Source organism: Lactuca saligna, chromosome 4 (assembly GCF_052625555.1).
Source record: "Lactuca saligna cultivar CGN05327 chromosome 4, ASM5262555v1, whole genome shotgun sequence".
In the NCBI taxonomy this organism is placed as follows: domain Eukaryota; kingdom Viridiplantae; phylum Streptophyta; class Magnoliopsida; order Asterales; family Asteraceae; genus Lactuca; species Lactuca saligna.
The window spans coordinates 337,707,055-337,729,254 of NC_136420.1; the positions used below are offsets into that span (position 1 = coordinate 337,707,055).

The 22,200-nt window shown below is 37.0% G+C and overlaps 2 protein-coding genes across 4 annotated transcripts; one reads left to right on the forward strand and one right to left on the reverse strand.

The window, feature by feature from the left end:
• Window positions 1-1,111: 1,111 nt before the first annotated feature.
• Window positions 1,112-5,091, forward strand: LOC145044243 (EEIG1/EHBP1 protein amino-terminal domain protein). 2 transcript variants are annotated; one of them, XM_078993116.1, is made up of 9 exons: window positions 1,112-1,226; window positions 1,608-2,319; window positions 2,781-3,355; window positions 3,426-3,618; window positions 3,691-3,900; window positions 3,979-4,152; window positions 4,235-4,375; window positions 4,460-4,573; window positions 4,689-5,091. In XM_078993116.1, the coding sequence occupies exons 2-9, from the start codon at window positions 1,684-1,686 to the stop codon at window positions 5,010-5,012; spliced, it is 2,367 nt and encodes a 788-aa protein (XP_078849242.1). In that variant the 5' UTR covers window positions 1,112-1,226; window positions 1,608-1,683; the 3' UTR covers window positions 5,013-5,091. The 2 variants fall into 2 exon arrangements, with proteins under 2 accessions (XP_078849242.1, XP_078849244.1); XM_078993118.1 differs by lacking the exon at window positions 1,112-1,226 and adding an exon at window positions 1,272-1,370.
• A 1,459-nt stretch (window positions 5,092-6,550) lies between these two features.
• Window positions 6,551-8,098, reverse strand: LOC145044244 (P-loop containing nucleoside triphosphate hydrolases superfamily protein). 2 transcript variants are annotated; one of them, XM_078993120.1, is made up of 4 exons: window positions 7,700-8,098; window positions 7,326-7,445; window positions 7,106-7,255; window positions 6,551-6,992 (listed from the first exon to the last, which is right to left on the reverse strand). In XM_078993120.1, the coding sequence occupies exons 1-4, from the start codon at window positions 8,024-8,026 to the stop codon at window positions 6,831-6,833; spliced, it is 759 nt and encodes a 252-aa protein (XP_078849246.1). In that variant the 5' UTR covers window positions 8,027-8,098; the 3' UTR covers window positions 6,551-6,830. The 2 variants fall into 2 exon arrangements, with proteins under 2 accessions (XP_078849246.1, XP_078849245.1); XM_078993119.1 differs by having other exon boundaries at window positions 7,326-7,466; window positions 7,700-8,095.
• Between the last annotated feature and the right edge of the window lie 14,102 nt (window positions 8,099-22,200).

The window sequence follows — 22,200 nt, forward strand, 5'->3', positions numbered from 1 at the left end:
GAACTGAGAGTGGAAAACAGCAAATTTGTCAGTCGGCGAGTACGTTCATGCTCACGCGCCCACCACCACCAAATTCATACCAACCTTCGTCACACCGACACTTGGTTGTTAACTTCTTTGCAGTCGTTAGAGCGTGTATACACCTTCCGCTTTACTCGAGTAAACCTTACTCATACATTATTAAACGTCCTTCAACTACTCTGTTGTCACTCCTCCATGTTCCATGTTCATGCATACTACCACCTTCTAGTTTAGTCATATAATCACATGACTCCCTTATCTTCACATCTTTATTAGTTAACACCAATTTAAAAAAGTAAATTACGAATTTGGATAAAAAGTGGCAACTTCCCAATAATATAGCTCTTAATAACTTGTATTCTAAATTTGTTTTTTTCAGTTAATAATTTAATATAATAGGTAATCAAAAAACAAAATATTATTATTATTATAATTATTATATACCATCTAATTTTTTTCATGATAATTAGTATAAGATCCTACTTTTTTGGGGTTTAATCTACTATTTTATCAAAAAAAACTACGGTTTTAACTTTTTTTTTTGGTGATATCAAGTATTAAAAAGAGTGTTTGGAAGATGTAGAATTATTTTAACAATTATTTTGTTAAAAAAATTTGAGAATTCAAAACAGTAGACTTAAAAAAAAAACATATTTTTTTCCTTACGGTTTGGAAAACCGTAGCTAAAACGAAAGGAAACCGTATGTTTTAAAAAACTTAAGGATTTGTATCTTAGAAATGAAATTTTTTTGTTTTACAAAACACGAAACAATAAACGAATTGACGAAACAGTAGATGGATTACCACAAAAGAGTAGTCGACGTTTGTGACCGTACTCAACTATAGGTTGACTATTTTTTTGTGGGTTATTTTTGGTTAAGAGGCTTTTTTTTTTTTTTTTTTTTTTGGCTATTATTTGATAAATAATTAGCAATTATGGCTAGATTTGTATTTTCTTCTTGGTCCAAATCCTTTTTGCCAAAGAAAGGAGTTTGAAGGACCGAAACGAAAACATTGCTTTTGTTGAATTCTTGTTCGTTTGGTTACAAAAACAGTCCCTCGTTTTTTAAATTTTCATCTCTAACTCACAAACTCACATCACATCCTCTCTCTTCCCCCATCTGCCCATAACCAAGTGTCTCTTCCAGACAATATTTATTACTTCGAGTTCACACTTCACCCACTTTTGGTACGCTTGATTTCATGTAAGTTCTGAAAATCCTTGCAATTTTCTCCATGAGCTTCATTTTTATTCGCTAATGGCATCCTTGATTCCTCTTATTCTTCTATTTTCGGTTGATCTACACAATTACTTTTGTTTATTTATGGCATTTGATGGTTATATGGTGGTAAGGGCTTCTTTCGTTAATCGGGTTCCCTAGCTGGAGCTGTTGTTATTCTCATTGTTTTGGTCAAAATTTCCTATTAATAGTTCATGAACTTCAGCAACAAGCTCAACTTAGAATTCACTATCTATAATCAATGGCGGCGTCTATACCCCATTAAGCCCCTTCCCGTTCGGGTTGTAATCTATTGCATATTCGGTTTTGTTGTTAGCTAAACTTTTTTATGCTTATGTGCTGTAGGTTAAAGGTTACTGTGGTTCCATAGCTTTTTTCGGGCATTCACGCAACTTATTTGGTACAAGAGCAGAAATAAAAAATGGTATCGGGAATGAAGGCCAAAAACAGGAAAAGCCCATCTGTACAACTCGATTATGTCATCACTATTATAGAGATTAAACCATGGCCTCCATCTCAGTCATTAAGATCACTTCGTTCTGCTTTGATTCAGTGGGAACATGGTGACAAGAATTCAGGGACTACTAAAGCAGTTACCCCTGTACTTGTTCCTGGTGCTAGTGTTGGTGATGGTAAAATTGAATTCAATGAATCGTTTAAGCTTCACTTGACATTGATGAGAGATATGTCGATCAAGGCTGGGGACAGTGACACTTTCTTAAAGAACTGTGTGGAGTTGAATATGTATGAACCACGAAGGGACAAAATAGGGCAGTTGTTGGCGACTGCTGTTGTGGATTTTGCAGAGTATGGTGTTGTGAAAGATGGTTTGATTGTTAGTGTACCCATGAACTGCAAGAGGACTTTCAGTAATACGAGTCAGCCTATGCTTTTTCTAAAAATTCAAGCATTTGAGAAGAACAATCGTGTGAGATCTTCATCTGGGGATAGTTTAGTCAGAGAAGGATCAACGGAGATGAATGAAGAAACCGAGAGTGTCTCAATTACTGATGATGATGTATCCTCCTCAAATGGGAGTTCAAACCCTCACAAAGAGGTACTTTATGTTGCTTCCTTTTTTCTATTGGCAATATATTCCCTCCATTCAGTTTTAATCTTGTGTTATATTCAGACTAAGCTTAAAACCCAAAATCAATATGAAATTTCTTTCTTAGAGGGTGTTTGGATTTGTGTTTTTGAAAGTGATTATTTTGACTTGAATAATAAGAATAAGATAGTTAGAAAATCAGTTGAACAAAGCTAGGTGTAGGTAGGTGTTGTGCATTTATTAGAAAAATCATTCTTCTTACAACTTTCTACTTGCTTCTACAAATCTGATTAGTTTGAGCCTAAACAATCAGAATTGTAATTTACCCAAACAATCGAAACTGATTATTATAATTTCAAGCCTTAGTAATCAGTTTAAACACACATGAAGGAATTTTGAATTGCTTTAAAAAAGTGAAATGTATCGCATTGATTTTACTGGTTAAATAACATGGTGGCAGTCAATTGCAGAAGGAAGCTGAGGACAAATGTGGAAGCATGGATAGAGTAGTTAGCAATCAAGAAATCTTGGTTCAAGATAAAAGTAAAACCATTGCTGCTGAACAAAAAGATGAAGAATTAAACACCAATATGAGGAGTGGTAAAGTGGATGATCAGACATCATCAAATATAGATGAAAGTCAAACCATGGGGGATCTTGAGTCTAACATTTTAAGTTGTGATAGATTAAAAAAAGTGAAATCCGGACATTCCCTGTTGGATTCAGGATCTTGGAAGAGTAGTAGTGGGAAAGATGGTTTTCATGGTGGCAATGAAAGGAAAGATATCAACAAGTTACAACAATTACAGCGCAGGGTACAGAATCTTGAAAGCGAGCTTAAAGAAGCTGCTGCTATTGAAGTTGGTCTTTACTCAATAGTAGCAGAACATGGAAGTTCTATGAATAAAGTTCATGCGCCAGCTAGGCGTCTTTCTAGGCTATACCTTCATGCATACAAACAGATTTCACAAAGAGCAAGTTCAGCAAAAAGTATTGTTTCCGGATTGATTTTGGTTGCAAAAGCTTGTGGAAACGATGTCCCAAGGTAGGTAGTTACTTTAACAAATTACCATGATGACGATGATGATATATAATTAATCTTGTTTATGTTTTAGGTTGACTTTCTGGTTGTCAAACTGTGTGGTATTGAGAGCGATAATATATGATGCTTTCGAGCAAGATCACATGAGCAAAAAGAAGAAAGAATCTTGTAGAAACGAATGGGAGAAGCCTTGTCAATTCACTTGTTCCATAGAAAAAGTTGAATCTTGGATCTTTTCACGAATCATTGAGTCAGTCTGGTGGCAGGTTTGTTGCATAATAATAATAGTAGTAGTGGAGTATTAAATATTGTGTAAGACTATAAGTATGTGGTTGCAGACGCTTACTCCATATATGCAATCAACGGCTGCAAGGGCTATTGTTAGAATTGTAGATTCAGAATGTAGTAAAAAAACATCACGTGAGCAAGAACAAGCAAACTTCTCAATGGAGCTATGGAAGACTGCTTTCATGGATGCCTGTGAAAGGATTTGTCCTGTTCGAGCTGCTGGACATGATTGTGGCTGCTTGCCTGTGCTTTCGAGATTGGTAGCTTTTCATCTATCTGATTACGTGATATGTAAGAGCTTTTTTTTTTTTTTTAATAGTTTGTTTTTTGGTTACCAGGTAATGGAAGGGTGCATGGGGAGATTAGATGTGGCTATGTTTAATGCTATTCTTCGGGAATCTGCTGATGAGGCTCCAACTGATCCTGTATCAGACCCAATCAGTGATGCAAGAGTTCTTCCTGTTTCATCAGGGAAACCAAGCTTTGGGGCTGGTGCACAGCTCAAAAATGCAGTAAGTCTCTTTCTGTATACATATAAATAAATTATGTCAACCAAAACTCTGAAATGTTGTTGTTTTTTTGGCAATTGTTAAGATTGGAAATTGGTCGAGGTGGCTGACTGATTTATTTGGTATCGATGATGATTCGTTTAAATCTTTTCATCTCCTGAATGCATTGAGTGACCTGATGATGCTTCCTAAGGATATGCTGTTAGATAGCAGGATCAGAAAAGAGGTTTCTAAAATTGGGCTCTTTTCTTTTATAGTAGTTTGTTTAGTTACTCACATTTGATTTTGATTTTGATTTTTTTTTTTGAAGGTATGTCCGAGTTTTGGTGCAGCATTAATAAAGGGGATACTTGATAGTTTTGTCCCAGATGAGTTTTGTCCAGATGCTATTCCTGAAGCTGTGGTAGAAGCCCTAGATTCAGAGGTCAGTAGAGCTACAGTATAATTATGTAACACAGAATCAAAGATATGTTTGTGTAATAAGTAATAACATATGGCATTGAGACTGAGTGGGTGTTTTATACTAATAAATAAAATAGGATTTGGTGGTGGAGGGTGGTGAAGATTGTGTGAGCAGTGTCCCATGTGCAGCTGGTCCGGTTGTTTATCATCCACCATCTGCATCATCAATAATAAAATGTATTTTTGGTGGAAGTAAAAAACACTTGGGTCGCAGTGGATCATCAGTCTTGAGAAAGTCAAACACAAGCGATGATGAACTTGATGAGCTGAGTTCCCCTTTCACTGCTATCAATATCATTGATGCTGATGCTGCTAGCCCTAGCCCTAGCCCTAGATGGAGATCAAATGATGGTACCATTCGGTATCAACTACTTAAACAGGTATGGATGAATAGTGAATAAACTCTGCAATATTATAATTGTAAATACTTATACTTACTTGCAAATAAGTCAAACTGAGTGATTATATTTTGTTTTGTTATCGGGTGGGTCTAACACCATTTTTCTCTAGTGTGTATCTTATTTGCAAATGTGTAATGTTCAGTGCACTATTCCATTGTTGGCTTTTGGATGTAAAACTAAGCCAACCTCATAAAATACTGCCAAACCCCAACAAACTCATTCTCCATTTTTCTGGAAAAAGAAAAAACGGTTTCTTAATTTTCAACGTAAACAAGTAAAAGCCACAGGTTATCTAAAACATAAATCTATTTTTGCGTAAAAAGAATCACATCTAAATGAACTCATTTGTATTATATCAAAATATTAAATAATAATAATAATAATAATAACGTTTTATCCAGGAGAGTAAACTTGCTCTTAATATGTTCATTTGGTTGGACAAAGTATTACTTAGTGATCTGAGGCTTTTAGTTTAATGGTATCAAATGTTTGTAAAAGATAAACCTCACCAATAAGTACAGTGTTCAAGTCTTGTGGACGAAACACATAGTTTATGGATAGTGGAAGTAGGTTCAGGCTTCGTGGTATATATTATTCTGACTAAAGTATTTGTCCATTAACATGAGTTACCAAAAAACAAGTTATCTCATGATTTGCATGCTTTTTTTCACTATTATTAAAATGATTAATTTGTGATAAAGATTTAAAAACTGATTGTTGGTGAAATATGGATCTCGTAACTTGCCATTTAAATGAACAACTCTTATGTGTATTTTAAACTTCAAATTTTATGGCTAAATACAAGAAATAACAATATACTTAATCAATTTGTTATTATAGTATTGTATGTAGTGTTGAAAATTTTAAAACTTGAACAATGTCACGCAAACAATTAAAATAAGAATGTCACTGAGTGTAGTGTTGAGAGACCATCATCTAATACCCAAAACAAACTATAACAACATCCTCAACAACAAACAAAGAGGTAATCAAACTTACACGTTGATGATGAACCCCTTTGGCATATTTGAAATCGTTCCTTATCATGGTTTTTTTTTTCATAAAAAATGGTAAACTACGATGACTTTCTTATACTTTGCCCTTTTATAAAAATAATAAAACATCCATCTAACCCTTTGTAACTGGGAAGGGACCAAAAAGAAAACCAGCTATTCTAACATTTTGAAAAAATCATTGAAACAAAAATGGCCTTTATTATATGTAAAATAAATATTAAGTACCATTGCTTTTTTGCAAAACTTGGAGAAACTATGATGGCTTTCTTTTCATTTTCCCATAAAAAAACAATTTTGTAAATTTTAGTGGAAGTACCAAGTCAAGCCCCAAAATTTCGTGACATCATATAAGAGACAACCGGTGGCCAAACCAAAATTAAATTGATTGAAGATGTCTCTAGAATAGATCCAAGATACATCTACCTAATTTGACCAGATTAAGCATGATAAATGCCATCTACCGAGTCTCTCTCACTCAAAGGAAAGGTTACAAAAACAGATGACACATTTGACATCAAAACGTAAATAAATAAATAATGCAAACTTGATTGATTATGTGACAAAATTGATAAAGCCAATGCTTCACAGTGTCATGTCTGAAACTACATTACACAATACATAAACTCTATAACGGATAAAACAAAATTATTCTCTTGAAAAATGGAACTCTGGGTATATATAAGCCAACACCAAACTATATTATATTACACTCGTAATGTATCTCTATATTGTTTTTTTGCCGGTGATAAGTAAAATGTGGTTAAAAAACCAAACAAACAAACTGCAAGAATTAATTAATTAATTATAGACTCAACTTGTGTGAAGAAGAGGTGAGAGCATTCATATGTTGAAGATGTAAAGCAGCCAAAAGTCCTTGCCATGTTTCTCCAGGTGCACCAGCTACATTGAAGTTTAAAAGCTTCTTTTGTTTCTTGTAGTATTCTTCCAAATCCAATGGCTTCTTCTGCAAATAAGATCATCAACATCAGCCAACATATAAAAAAAAAAAAAAAAAGACTACAAGTTTCAAGATGATATGATTCTTCATTGAGAGTTTACATAGATTGGTAAGAGTACCATTGAATTGCGCCCATTGACACTGAGAATATCTTGGTAAGAAGAAGCACATGCTTCATGTCCAACATCACCATGCTTCTTTTGCAGACAATCTTCTGTGCATTTGAAATTTAAGACCAAATCTATATCCGCAACTTCGTCAAGAATCTCCTGTTAACATAACAGGTATAAAATTTTCAGCATTAATACCAACACACAGATTAGCAAAATCCAAGCTTACAGCTTGCATTCTTGTTCGAGGAATTCCATCCAAAATGAACCCAGTTTCACCCTTGTAGAAACCTTCTTCCAACCTCTTTGATAGCAGACCAAAAATCACTTCCTCTGGCACAAGCTTGCCCTGATTCACAGCATCAGCAATCTAAATTTACAAAAACAGAGACAAGTAAACCAAACTGTCCAAGAAAAAAAGGTGATGACTAAATGGATTTCATGAAAACTACCAGTAAAATTGAATCGAAGCGAAACAATTTTTCAATCAATTTCCATAATTTGATCAAGCATAAATTACTAACGAAGAACAGATCTAGACAATCAAACAGGAGCTAATGTTCGATATGATTTTTCGAAACGCCTAAAGGTAATTAAGCAAACCTGTTTATAAAGAGAAGAGCGAGGGTGGAGCTCTTGACGAACGAGGGTTCCCATGGAAATATGAGGTACTTTGAGGAGTTGTGATAACTTCTCCGCGTACATTTGCCTATTCGTCGATGGATCGCCCATTACAACCCACTGAACGCCCCTACCCGACACCGATCCCAGGGAGTCCTCCATCTCCGAGGGGCTCTCGTTGTAATCATAATCGTCATCGTAATCGTACTGGAGCTGAGCCGCCGATCCATAGAAACGGCGTTTGATCTGACCTAAGCGGAGTCGCGCAAGAGGAGCAACAGCCACTCTCAGGCGACATACCATGGCCATGGCGGCTGATGAGGGTTTTACCAACGGACGGAAAATTCAGGGTTTTGAAGTGAAGGAAATAGGGCAACTGAAATGGGAAGACTAAAAAGCAAAAGGCAGGGAGATCACAGGACAAGCTTAGTTTTAACTACACCCCTTAAGTTCTACGTAATTGTTAAATACCGCCATGTTTTCATGTTTAATATCTTTCTAAAGAGAAATACACTCAAATCGTGAAAAAAAAAAAAATTGAGTTTGTCTAGTATTTCAAAAAAATAAGATATAATACAAGGGTTAATATGGGTTTTATTACTTGATCTAGTCATTTTACTTGGTCGTGGAAAAAAATAAAAATTACATTCTTGATATGAGCACAAAACGTCATTAGAAAAAAAAAAAATGGTATTGTTTCCAAAAACCTAACTTAAAATGACTAATGTCTAAAGTTTGAAGCCCTTATTTTTAAGTTTTTGTAACCCATAAATTCTTAGATAAAGAACTCTAGCAATGCATAAATGCATTGACTATATGTAAAAATATACCCAAATTGACTTATAAGCTACAAGTAGTGGGCTTTTGTAATGAGAAAATATGTTTGCTTGGGTTAATTCTAAAATAAGAACAAAAGGATGATGAGATACATTTACAGATAGAATGTCAGCAATTGGAGTTTGAGAAACAACTTTTCATATGAGTAAACTTTATAAAAGGAAAATTTGTAAACAGTTTAGAGAGTGAAGTGTAGTTTAAGAAAAGAGGAAGGTAGATGTGAAAATACCAAAACAAAAGGGAACAATAATGAAACAAGCTAAGACAAAGTCAATTGGCCTGCTTTTTGATAGAAATGACACGTGGAAGTTGACGAGTGGTAGTCTTGTAATTAGCGGAATCCACACGCACAGGAAGTTGTGGTTCACACGAGCGACATCTGGATACCAATCAACGCGGACAACTAGACAACTAGATATTTGAGTCTAACATGTAAGCATCCCTCATACTTTTATTTCTATTTCGACGAAGAGGGTAATTTAATTTAAAAATAAAATTTTGATTTTTTTATTTTTAAATAAAAAAATGGTTGATAATATAAAAAAGATTTTTAAAATAACTTCTTATTAGCCTTTCATCCGAATAATTTATGATTCTCAACTTTTAAAACCTTTTTATAATTTTTTTCCAAGACAATATATATATATATATATATATATATATATATATATATATATATATATATATATATATATATATATATATATATTAAAAAATAATTTATTGACTTGTTGATTTTTTTTCACCATAAAAACTAATCCAAACATTTATATAAAAAACTCATATTCTTATCACCATAAGTTAATAAGTTATTTTACTTAAAAGTTGTTTTGAAGTTTAAAATGAAATTTCAAATACCTTCGAAAAAAACAATGACTTATTTGTATATATTTATATATTTAAGTTTTTCCTTGTATGTTTTTCTAGTAACATATTTTTGAAATCCAAATTCGACCATGAGATTGTCTTAATTTTGATGATAAAAAAGTTAATATATATCAATGGAAGGCAAACGGGCAACAAACTGCGTCACTAGTCATTTCTGGATGGCAAAGTTAATTCTTTTGAAAATATATGTCGATCTAAGAGATATCTGTTGTACTCTATTGAGGACCTCCATCGTCTCTGGTGAGAGAAAACCAAAGGTATTAAATGCGAAACGTATAAACACATGTTGATTTTCAGTGCATGTATTCTCGTGCTTTGCCACTTTGCACATGACGACTTCAAAGTGGCATGCCTCGCTGTGAAACCCCCCTCCTTAAACCGATGAGAGGGGATACCCTAGTAAGATCCACACAAGCGTGCTTCCCTCCTACCCATCCAAAGACCAAAATATAAATCGGTCTGTGTATGGATCTTCTATCCAGTGGGTCCGTCAAAAAGTTCATAGGCGTTTCTTTCTTCACGAAAATACTAGCACGCTGAAAAGCATCAAAGAGAACATCCCTAACAACATCATGTTGGTACTTGAAACCAAGGAGCTCTCTATAATGAAGTGCATGTTCCCTAAAGGTGTCCAAACATGCCTTGCAGCAATTTGGGCAAATCTCGTCAATCGGGAATAGAAGAATCATGAGGCGATAACAAATGATAGTTCGGTATTCCACCTAAGGCATATGCTAGCTGATGCCATCAATAATGATAGTTAGCAGAAAATTCGAAGCATGAGGTGCCCACAGACACTCAAAAACTACTTGTTGTCTAACAGTCATGTCCAAGTCGACTTCCATATCTTTGACGATTTTGCTAAAAAGGGCACACGCCAATGCCTTTTGGGATTTAGGGGGTGTCCTTAATAGTGAAACCGCTACAGTCGAATCCCGTAATCATATCATGAAGACAAGTCAAAGCACAAAGGTAATTAGAGTCCATACTGATAGAATATATTGGAATATTTAGAATATATGTAAATATGTACTAGATTGGTTTGTATTTTGAAAGTTATCTTCTTTCCTATTAGTTTAGGATTTCCTGTAACAAACTATTGTATATATTCTGGTAATTGTATAGAACAAGCGACAAGGGGGATTAACCTTACTTTTATGGTATCAGAGCTACGGGTGGCAGATTCAATCCCTCACCACTTTCTGTCAAGCATCATCTTCTTTTCATGATGACTGGCTCTATTGCATCTTCTTCTAATCCTTTTGTTATGTCTTCTTTCCATTCGACCCTAGCCATCTCCAACATCAAGACTCATATCTCCATTGTTCTTGAGATGGAAAAATGCAACATGGGCAAAATTGTTCAAGATTCACTGTCGATCTCACCGGGTAATTGATCATATTATTACTCCAAATAATGCAAAGGTCCTAACAACTCCTGAAGAAAAAGAATCGTGGTCCACTTTAGATGCAACTGTCCTACAATGGATCTACGCCACTATTTCTAGCGATCTGTTGCACACCATCATTGAACCTGACTTGACTGCTATGAAATCTTGGGATCGACTACGTGATACCTTTCAAGATAATGAACACTCGCGAGCTGTCACTCTTGAGCAGGAGTTTTCGCACACCACTATGGCTAGTTTTCCTAATGCCTCTACATATTGCCAACGTTTGAAAATTCTATCTAGTCAACTCAAGAATGTGGGTGCACCAGTCTCTGAGAATAGACTTGTTCTTCAGATGGTGTTTGACCTAACTAATGAATACAATGGTATTGGTACCCTTATTTGTCAAAGTAAACCTATCCATCCTTTTTATCAGGCTCGTTCCATGCTAATTCTCGAAGAAGCTGGTCTCAATAAGAAACTGGTTGTCACTGGAGCTGATAAGGTCACCAACACCACTAATGATCCTCCTCATAGTGGCATTAATTCTGAACAATACACCACCAGTCCTAAGAAAAACCATTGACGGATAAACTTGATTGGACGTATGTGAGGTAAACAGAGTGGTGGACAAGGCAATGATCGTGGTGGTAGGTCCGGGAATAACTGTCGCTGTCATAACCATGGTGGACAACAAACACCTTCGTTAGCATGGTCACCTAGACACCAGCAATAGACGGGTCAACATTCTCAGACAGGTCAAGGATACCCATGGCCCTACATTTCATGGGTTGTCCCTCTATCTCCATAAACAACTTTGCCTTACGCAAGGCCTAATGGACCACACGTGCATCAACAATCACAAGGCCTTCTTGGCTCACGTCCTTCTCAAGTATTTTCTGATATGTCTACTCTCATGCCAACTGATATTGAAGTTGTTATGCAAACTCTTAGCCTTAACTCCCTGATGGAAACTGGTATATGGATACAGAGGCTACCTCCCACATGACCTCAACATCAGGTACTTTATTGCCTTATTATAATTCTCACAACCATCATAATATCATCGTTGGTAATGGGCAAACAATTCCAATTCGTGGACTTGGCCATACTCGGTTATCTTATTCTCTTCCTCCCTTATCTTTGAACAATGTTCTGCATGCTCCTAGGCTTCTTAAAAACCGGGTGTCTATTAGAAAATTTACTTCTGATAACTCTGTAAATATGGAATTTGATCCTTTTAGGTTTTTTTGTGAAGGATCTCAAGAAGGGGGTGCATCTCATGAGATGTGATAGTCGGGGCACTCTTTATCCCATAACATCCACCAAGTCTCCAGTTAATTCGTTTTCCACGTTTACTGCAATTTCTCCTTCTTTATGGCACAACCGTTTAGGTCATCCGGGAGCACCTATGTTTGATTCCCTTAGGCATAATAAGTTTATTTCGTGTAATAGACTTTCTAATTCATATTTTTGTCATTCTTGCCCTCTTGGGAAACATATTCGTTTGCCTTTTGTTGCTTCTACTTCAAATACATTAATGCCTTTTGATATTATTCATTGTGATCTTTGGACATCACCACTAGCAAGTTCATTGGGACAGAAATATTATTTACTTGTGTTGGATGATTTTACTAATTTCTTGTGGACATTCCCGTTAACTTATAAATCTCAGGTCTACTCTGTATTTCTTCAGTTTAGAGCACTGATACAGACTCATTTTCAAAGAGACATTAAAAATATTCAATGTGAAAATGGTGGGGAATTTGATAATGGTCGATTTCGGGATTTCTGTCATCAAATGGGGATATCTTTATGATTCTCATGTCGTCATACTTCCTCTCAGAATGGTAAGGTGGAGCGTAAGATATAGTCCATCAATAATATGGTTCACACCTTACTTACTCCTGCCTCTTTACCACCATCGTGTTGGCATCATGCCCTCGATATGACCACATACCTTCTCAAAATTCTCCCATCAAAACTACTCAAATATCAGTCACCTCGTAAGATCTTATACCAATGTGATCCATCATTCTCTCACATTCGATTTTTTGGGTGTTTGTGCTTTCCTTTATTTCTGTCTTCTACTATCAATAAGCTTCAAGCCCGATCAACTCCATGTGTTTTCTTTGGATTCCCATCTAATCATCGTGGGTATAAGTGTCTCGATCTATCCATAAAGAAAATTATCATCAGTCGTCATGTGATTTTTGACGAACATATATTCCTGTATTCTCGGGTCCCCCACCCTCTGCATATCCGTATGTTTTCTGGGATGATGGTCTCTCACCATATATTCTCCATTACTTACGCAACACATCTACAACCAACGTTGTGCCATCGATCATACCTTCTAGTTCGACACCAACTACTGCACCGACCCCAACATCGTCTGTTGAATCTCCTGGTTTGACTTCTGTTGGGACGTCTTTGCAGGTTCCCTCCTCGATAGTACCATGTTCCACCATGGTTACTTGAATTCAATGGGGAATTGTCAAACCAAATAATAAGTATGTGTTGCTTACTCAAAATGCTTGCTCCCCATTGCCTCGTAATCCTATATTAGCCTTACAAGACCCAAATTTAAAACAAGCAATGAATGAGGAATTTGAGGCTCTTATTAAAAATAAAACATGGGACTTAGTGCCTTGACTACCGAATGTTAATGTTATCTGATCTATTTGGATTTTCACTCACAAAGAAAACTATGATGGTACTTTTGCTCGGTATAAGGCTCGCCTTGTTGGTGATAGCAAGACCCAACAAGTGGGTATGGACCGGATACTATTTGTACCGTTCTTAGTATCGCTTTATCAAAATCATGGTTCATTCATCAACTTGATGTCAACAGTGCATTTTTGCATGGTGAATTGAGTGAAACGGTCTATATGCATCAACTTCTTGGTTTTCGTGACACCACTTATCCTAATCATGTGTTTCTATTATGCAAGTCATTGTATGGACTTAAACAGCCCCCCCCCCCCCCCCCCGTTCGTGGTATAAAAGATTTGCGGACTATGTTTTAACCATCGATTTTTTACATAGCAAATCCGATCATTCACTCGTTATTTATCGTCGCGGATGCGACATGGCATATATTTTATTATGTGTAGATGATATCGTTTTAACGGCTTCATCAGATGCGTTACATGCTTCAATTATCTCAATGCTTAGCTCCGAGTTTCCTATGAAAAATTTGGGACCTTTGCATTATTTTTTGGGTATTGCGGTTGAATAACATAAAGAGGGTATGTTCTTATCTCAGAGAAAGTATGCTCCTGAGATTATTCAATTTGTTGGGATGACCTCGTGTAAACCATCCTCAAATCCAGTTGATACCAACCCGAAGCTAAGTGCTTCTGAGAGCACACCATGTTCGGACTCTACACAATATTGTAGCTTGGCTGGGGCACTACAATACTTAACCTTTACACAACCCAAAATTACATATGTTGTACAACAAGTGTGCTTAATCATGCATGCACCTCGAGAAAGACACGTGCATGCTCTTAAACAGATTTTGCAGTGCGTTCAAGGCATTCTTCATTATGGGTTACATTTATGTCTGTCGTCCGCCTCCAGTCTTTTGTCATATACAAATGCATACTGGGTCGGGTGTCCGGATACCCATCGTTCCACTTCTGGATACCACATCTTTTTCGGGGATAATTTGGTTTCTTTGTCAGCCAAGCGACAACTTACTCTCTCACGGTCAAGTGCCGAGGTGAAGTATCAGGGCGTGACAAATGTGGTGTCGGAGTCATGTTGGTTATGTAATTTGCTTATGGAGTTGCATTGTTGTAACCCCCCGATTCTCAGGTATTGATTTTGATATAATATTTTTCTTGATTTCAAGGTCTACGAGATGATTTGGTTGCCCCACTCGTCGAGTAGCAGCGAGTTGGTCCATGTGTTTAAGTGACCTACTCACCGAGTCCAATAAAGGACTCGACGAGTAGGAGCTGGTGGATGAAACCCTAATTTCCGGGGTTTTGCACCCTATTTAAAGGATCATTGGCCTCCCCAGCCTCCCCTTTACAGCCTCTTGTCATTCCAAAACCCTAATTCGTGTGTGTGTGTGTGTATGCTACATTGGTGTGTTTAATCTTGGAGGAAGGATTTTGGTGAGAAGAGCTTGGGGAATAAGTGATTAGAAGCAAGGAACTCATGGGAATCAGAGATCTACTTCATTAGGCACCCTTTTGAAGGTAGTAAGCTGTTATCTTGGCCTTATTTCATCTTAGATCTCATTCGGGTGGATTTTTGGAAGCTTTTCTTGTATTTGAGCTAAGATTTGAAGTTGCAACTTCTGATCTGAGCTCTCCTGGGTCTCTAGGTCCATAAATTTGTTAGCTTTGTCAAGCATGGACCTTCCCTCAAGTGTGAGACTTCTTTACAAGCTTAGTTTGGTCATTTTAAGACTTTAGAGCTTTGCATGCACGTAAAGTTTGAAACTTTACGTGATAAACATGCCTTGGGAAGCTGGATCTAAAATTTGGAGCCTTAGCATGGCTTAAAAAGCATCTGTATGGATGAAGGACTGAAGGGACTCAGTGAGTCGCATGGTCGACTCGGCGAGTCCGATGAAGATTGTCGTGGGCTCGACGAGTTAGATGAGTGACTCGGCGAGTCGGCTAGGGTTTTCCCAACCTTTGGACACATATGAACTTGGTGAGTTGCAAGGGGAAACTCGACTAGTCGGCCAAGGAGTTTATGACCATAAACCTTAGGAACTCGACGAGTCACTCTAGTGACTCGGCGAGTTGGCGAGTTATGCAAAGAACTCGGCGAGTAGATGAGGATACTCAACGAGTTGAGGTCAACATGGACTGTTGACCCTGACCGATGACTTTGACTTTGACCATGGGTTGACCAGTGGACTTCTAGGGACATTTTTGGGAAATTGGAAATTTACAAGTATGGTTCTATGGTGAATATAAGTGGTGGAGTTTGTGTCGGTAACCCGAGAGCTTGAGTTTATCTTCGAGTCGACAGTGTGAGGTGAGTTATCCTCACTATACTAAAGGGTCTAATGCACCAAGGACGGCCCATTGGATATGATTTCCTAGAAGTTGGTAGTATGTTGAGTATGAGTTAGTGTTGCATGTTAGTTGCTATGCCAGTTAGGTAGATCTTTAGGACTACCTGTAGTATCATGTGATTTTCTATATGTACATTAGTTGTATTATATGTCGACATATTATGTGGAATGGGTTGAGGTGATACTGCTCCATGCGGTAACCAACAAACCCAAGAGCATTCCAAATACGAGTCGAGGGAGACTCGTATTGTGGGCTCAATGGCAATCCAGATGTGTGCCGTGGGCCCGGAAGGCAATCCAGATTCACATTATGGGCTCATGGGGTAATCTAGTCTGTAACGTTGTGGACTCAGTATATGTTGTTATTTGTATATGTATTATGTGCAGTGTATCAGTATTTTAGGGGAACTCACTAAGCTATCGGGCTTACAGTTTCAGTTTATTGTTTCAGGTACATCAGGGGATCGCGGCAAGTCGAAAGCATGATCGTACAGCTCCTCATGTTTTGTTTATGTTTTTGGGAAAAACTATGATATAGACTATTTTGAAAACAAATATGTAATAACTATTGGTTTTAAATGTTTTGAAAAGTTTTAAATTGGCTTGAAATTTTTTGGTGTTACAAGTTGGTATAAGAGCATTGGTTTTAGTGAATTGGAGGAACACTCATGTGACTCTAGTCTCAAATCAAGGAAAATATTTTTAAAATGATGTTTTTTCATATGGTTTTCAAAATAAGTAAAAGAGGATGCAGTGTGTACGCTCAGCAGAGCCAGTAAGTAGACCCCAAAATACCATACGATTATTTGATATTGTGATATGTTAGAACAACATGCTAGTACTATGCTAGGGATCTTCAGGAATTGCATGATAAAATTGTCTGATTACATGATGCCTGCTAGCCTAGGGTTTCCTTATATGAGATTGACATCATTACTGTAGTTACTTGTGTGTGTATCACGGCTGTACATAATTAAGATCTTATAGCGTGAGAATGTTTGATTTGGCCTTATGTTATGTTCTTTTCGATTAGGGAGTTAGGGTAGGATCATATATTCGAAATTTTATAGGGTCCAACATTATGTATGGCTAGCATATACTAGTGTTGCAGGGTTGGTGGAAGTTTCATGAGTGAGGGGGTTGTGTAAGATCGGTAGGACAGTTGTGAGACAGTTAGCCTTCCTCTAGGGGGCGAGGAGGAGCGACCTCTAGATGCATGTGTGTTGTTAGGGTGTTGTGGTGATACTTGAGAGAAATATGGGTAGGTGTGGAAGGTAGTATGGGCCCGTACTACTGAAAGAACAGGACCCATACGCGTAGCAAGGAAGTCACAATTGTGACTACCTGAACCTTTTTCCGTTAACATTAGCCGATTTCTGTTAATAAAATTTGAATTTTATTGAGTCCCGTAAGATTCCTTTGGTTTGGAAAATTATTTAGTTATATGATTGAACTTTATATTAGAGTCGGGACCAAAACCATGTGAAATTTTGAGTTTTCCTTCGAACAAAACAACAGTTCACGGCCTGACTGGAGTTCACGGCCGTAAACCCCTTTACGGTCGGTGCTAGGTGGTCCCCACCACCGACCATACCCCAAGTCTATATATATGGGACCCCCGCCTTCATTTGAACCTTCTTTTCCGAAAACTCTCTCATTCTCTCTCTCTCTCTACCTCTTGACCGTAAACCTCAAAACACCCTTATTTCTTCCGAAATTCATCAAGAAATCACCTTTGGAGGTTGTTTTGGAGCATCTAAAATGCGTTTTCACCGAATCCATCATCATTGTTCTTGAGTTTACGGGCGTACACCCTTTAAATCTTCAAATCTTCAAAGATCGCAAACAATTCACGGCCGTAAGCCCCCCTTCACGGCCGCAAACTCCTTCACACCGTGAATCTTGGCCGCGAAACCACTTTTCCATCTCGAACGAGTCTCGGTAACATTTCTGAACCAATAACAAGTGTTTTCCAACACTATAATAAATGGTTTCGCTAATAAAATACAATTATGTATTTAATTGTTGATTAGGATTCTGTTGAGTGCCACGTACATCAACCCGAGGGTCTTCATTTCCAGTTTCGTTGTTCGACATTCCGCGCAACCAACAGTGAGTTCATACCCCTACTCTTTTATGATTTTTAACATTTTCAGGGGGAATACAAGCCAAACACAAATGATTTTGTTAGCTAAAACAAAAGGATTTGAATAAGTTTAAAACTTATGCAATTGATACAGTCCAACGATTTCCATATTTTTATAAAATATATAGATATTTTATCCCTTTTGTAATTTAAGGAGCATAAGGGACACTTTCAACTTGAAAACATAATTGCATAGTTTTCGGAACAATTCACAAACCAAGTACATAATATTTTAGGCAAACTATAATGGGTATAGTTTGGGGAATTCATTACACATTTTTTACCAGTTCAGACTATATACATGGGCAAACAAATAAACTATGACAACTTTAGTTTATGATATTCACTACTACGTTCAGATAATAAGAGTATAACACTAAATAATTATTTAAGTATAATTATTAATACTCTACCAAGTATACAAATGATTTTAACTACGAGAAGACGATACATAACTACACGTAAACTAGTTAATAAAGGATTATAAGCCAACTCTTCATTTGTACCCTTCGGGGTACTGGTAAAATCCTCAACAATTAGTGTAACCAGAGTCTCCTGGAGGGAGAACATGAGACTTGTGAATAGATCAATTCGGGACTGACAGTCCCACACCTAAACTGCTAGCTACAGTTAGGCAGGCATGCCTGGGGCGACAAATATCATACCGTTCGATGCCTGAAGAACATCGGTGAGGTCATCATTCATATCAAACATGGTTATACGAACTCACAATAGTATGAACTAACCTTTGTTTACGGGACTTCATTCTTCATTAGTTTTATTTTAATTAATAGAACTACCATACGTTACACTAGAGGATGCCAGGGATACAACACTCTGTATTATTAAAAAAACTACTATACATACTGGTGGTAGCTAGGGTTTTCAAACAGAACATACTATATATATTAGTGGTAGCCAGGGTTTTCAAACAGAACATACTATACATACTGGTGGTAGCCAGGGTTTTCAAACAGAACATAATATACATACTGGTGGTAACCAGGGTTTTCAAATAGAACATACTATACATAATGGTGGTAGCCAGAGTTTTCAAATAGAACTTACATGTTAGAAAATATTGGATTTTCTTGGGAAACATGCATACATTTTCAGATTCATTGAAATGATTTTTCATTACTGAAAACATTATATGAACTCGCCAGCTTAATGTTGATACTCTTTCAAAATTGTTTGTATTCTCAGGACTCAGCAGACAGGTACTCCCGTAGCATTTTGAGAAGACGGAGCGTATAGAGACACGTCTTTTACTTATTTTGTCATACTTTTGATGTATACAAACTATGTATCAAACATATGTAAATATTCATATCTTAATGTAATGGTTGTGTTTACATTGATTACTATGATGCAATTGTTGTGATACTATACATGATGTCCTCCACCCCCGAACATTTCTGCCGTTTCTATTTTGGGGTGTGACAGATTGGTATCATAGCTATTGTTTGTAGTGAACTAATTATATTGAACATTACATGGTATACAACTATAAACACTAAGGGGCCGAAGAGCTCTGAACTAAAAGTATACTTTTAAAATACATGTATTTTATAAGAAGTATACAAGTATACATACGTACCATAAACAATATCATGAGTAGAACAAAATAAAAGTATTTGGATGTTTGACACTGCGGTTAAACCTGGATAGTTATGCAATCATGTCTGGGATCAATATAGCCTGATCAACTATATTTATTTGAGACATGACCAACATGTGTTCGGGAGTGACTGTGGTGTTGTAGGAAGCCTAAAACTTACCAAGATATATACAACAAGATATCGATGGAACAAAGCATATGACTTAAAATACTATAGGAGTATTTTAGCTAGAGTCGAATGCAGTGTAGATATCCATTCCAAGTGTTGCTACTCATTTCTTCCTAGCAATAGTTTACTTGTATTGGTAACTTTTCTCTATTTGTCGCTTAGTAGAACACTTTATTTATCAGGCTGAGATATATCTTGTTTCATATCTCTTAATTCAAAAATCTAGTGGACTTAGCATCCTCTTCTTTCTGATTATTTTTAGAACAAGATGCCTCCGAAGAAAAGACCCAACAGAAAGAAAAACAATCCCCTAACGGATCCAATGCCACCACCTCCTCCGTTCAACCTGACCATGTTTCAAATAGCAGTCACGGCTGATGTGGCTGCCGCAATGTCGCAGATCAATTCTGGCGGCTCTAGCGGGTCGGGAAGTGGTACCCATCCCCATAATCTTGATGGTGGTCAGGGGTATCAAAAGTAGTGTTCCTACAAAGACTTCATGAACGTAAAACCCAAATCCTTTAACGGAAATGGAGGTGTCATTGCCCTAACCCGATGGTTTGAGAAGATCGTATCAATTTTCGAGATTTGTACTTTTCCGAGGCCAGCAAGGTGAATTTTTCCGTCTGCACCTTCACCGATAGAGCATTGACTTGGTGGAATAGTCGGGACAAATCCCTAACTCTGCCAGTAGCAAAAGCCATGGGTTGGGAAAGTTTAAAGGATGTCATGCTTGCTGAGTACTACCCAAGGAGCGAGATGCAGAAATTGGAGCATGAGCTTTGGAATCTGAAGATGAAGGGTTCCGACATTGCCACCTATACAACTAGATACTACGATCTGGATCTTCTCTGTCCGGGAATGGTCACCCTGAAAAGCAAGAAGATAGAGAGGTACATTTAGGGATTGATGCCCCCAACTCAAGGAGATGTTTTGGCTTCTAAACTTCTCACATTCAACAGCACCAAGTGTTTATCGCAAACTGTCATAGATCATGGGGTTGATCTTGATGCAGCTGCAGCTGTTCTCGAACCACAGAAGGCGAGGGGTGGGAAGAAAAAGTTTTGGAATAAGCGTAAGGGCTAGTCTTCACAGGAGCCCTCCAAGAAATAACAAGTAGTGGCAGTTCATGTTGCTACCATTCTTGCCGCTGTTCTTGTAGCTCAAGCACCTACCAGTAGATATGGTGGTACCCTTCCTCGGTGCAAAAAGTGCAACTATCTGTTGGATAAGGTTTCTAAGTCCATAACTATTTATGGTATGTACTTGACCCGATTTGGCATGGTCCATTTGGGTTGCATGGCATCATGCACTTGGGTAGACTAAAATGAGAGAAAGGACACTTATGGTTTATTAATATATTATAAGTTCTATTATATTAATATTATTATTTAATTAGTATTGATCAAGAATTAACTTAGATTTAATTTTATGATCAAAAGGAGACTAATTAAATATATGGGCTAATTGTGTAATCATCAATTTCTTTAATAGTGGTCTTGTAGTCCATGGTGTATTGAGTTGGGCTAAAACCCATGAGATGCTCCATGGATGCTCCATGGTTGGTTTGAACCCATGGATCCAAGAAATGGAAAGTCATGTCATTTAGGGTTTACATGGTGTAACCCTACTCGTGACACACTATAAAAAGGATATGTTAGCTACCAAAATCAGTCATTAGCAAGAACAAGAGGGCATAACCGATTTTTAAGTGTGTTGCATTTCTCTCTAAGTTATTCCAACTGTATTTGGTGTTGTGTGAAGCATTTGAGGCATCATATTTGGGGTGCTAGGATCATAAGGATCTCAAAGGAATTCCAGCAACAAAATATATATATATATATCTCTTACTAACTTTTATGTTTAAAAGTTCCCCATGTATGCTAGATAGGTTATGAACCATGGAAAATCAAATTTGCCCGTATCATAGTAAAACATAGATCCAAGGTTTCTAGGATTGCATGCACACCATAGAAGTGTTAGAATGCTCAAAACTCATAAGTGGTATCAGAGCCTAGGCTTGTTTTCTTGATATTTGATGCAAACTTGTTGAAAAAGTTGAAAAATTTGCTGTCTGGAAAGTGGACTTGCCGAGTCCATGGGGGGAATCGACGAGTCCAAGGAAAAATTCATCTTGCTCGTCAAGTAGGTTCTTGCACTCGACGAGTAGGAGGCTCTGACTGTAGTTTTTCGACTTTTGCTGCTTGAAATGGACTAGAAACATTACCCTAAACTGTTTTGGTGTTTTAAAACTTATTTTAGATGGTGTAATGGTTATGCTAATCCATTTACAATGACTAATATCAAAATTCCATGTTTATATGTGTTCATTGGATTCTTGAAGTTTTGATATGCATATTCATGATCTTACGAGTTATTGTTAGATCA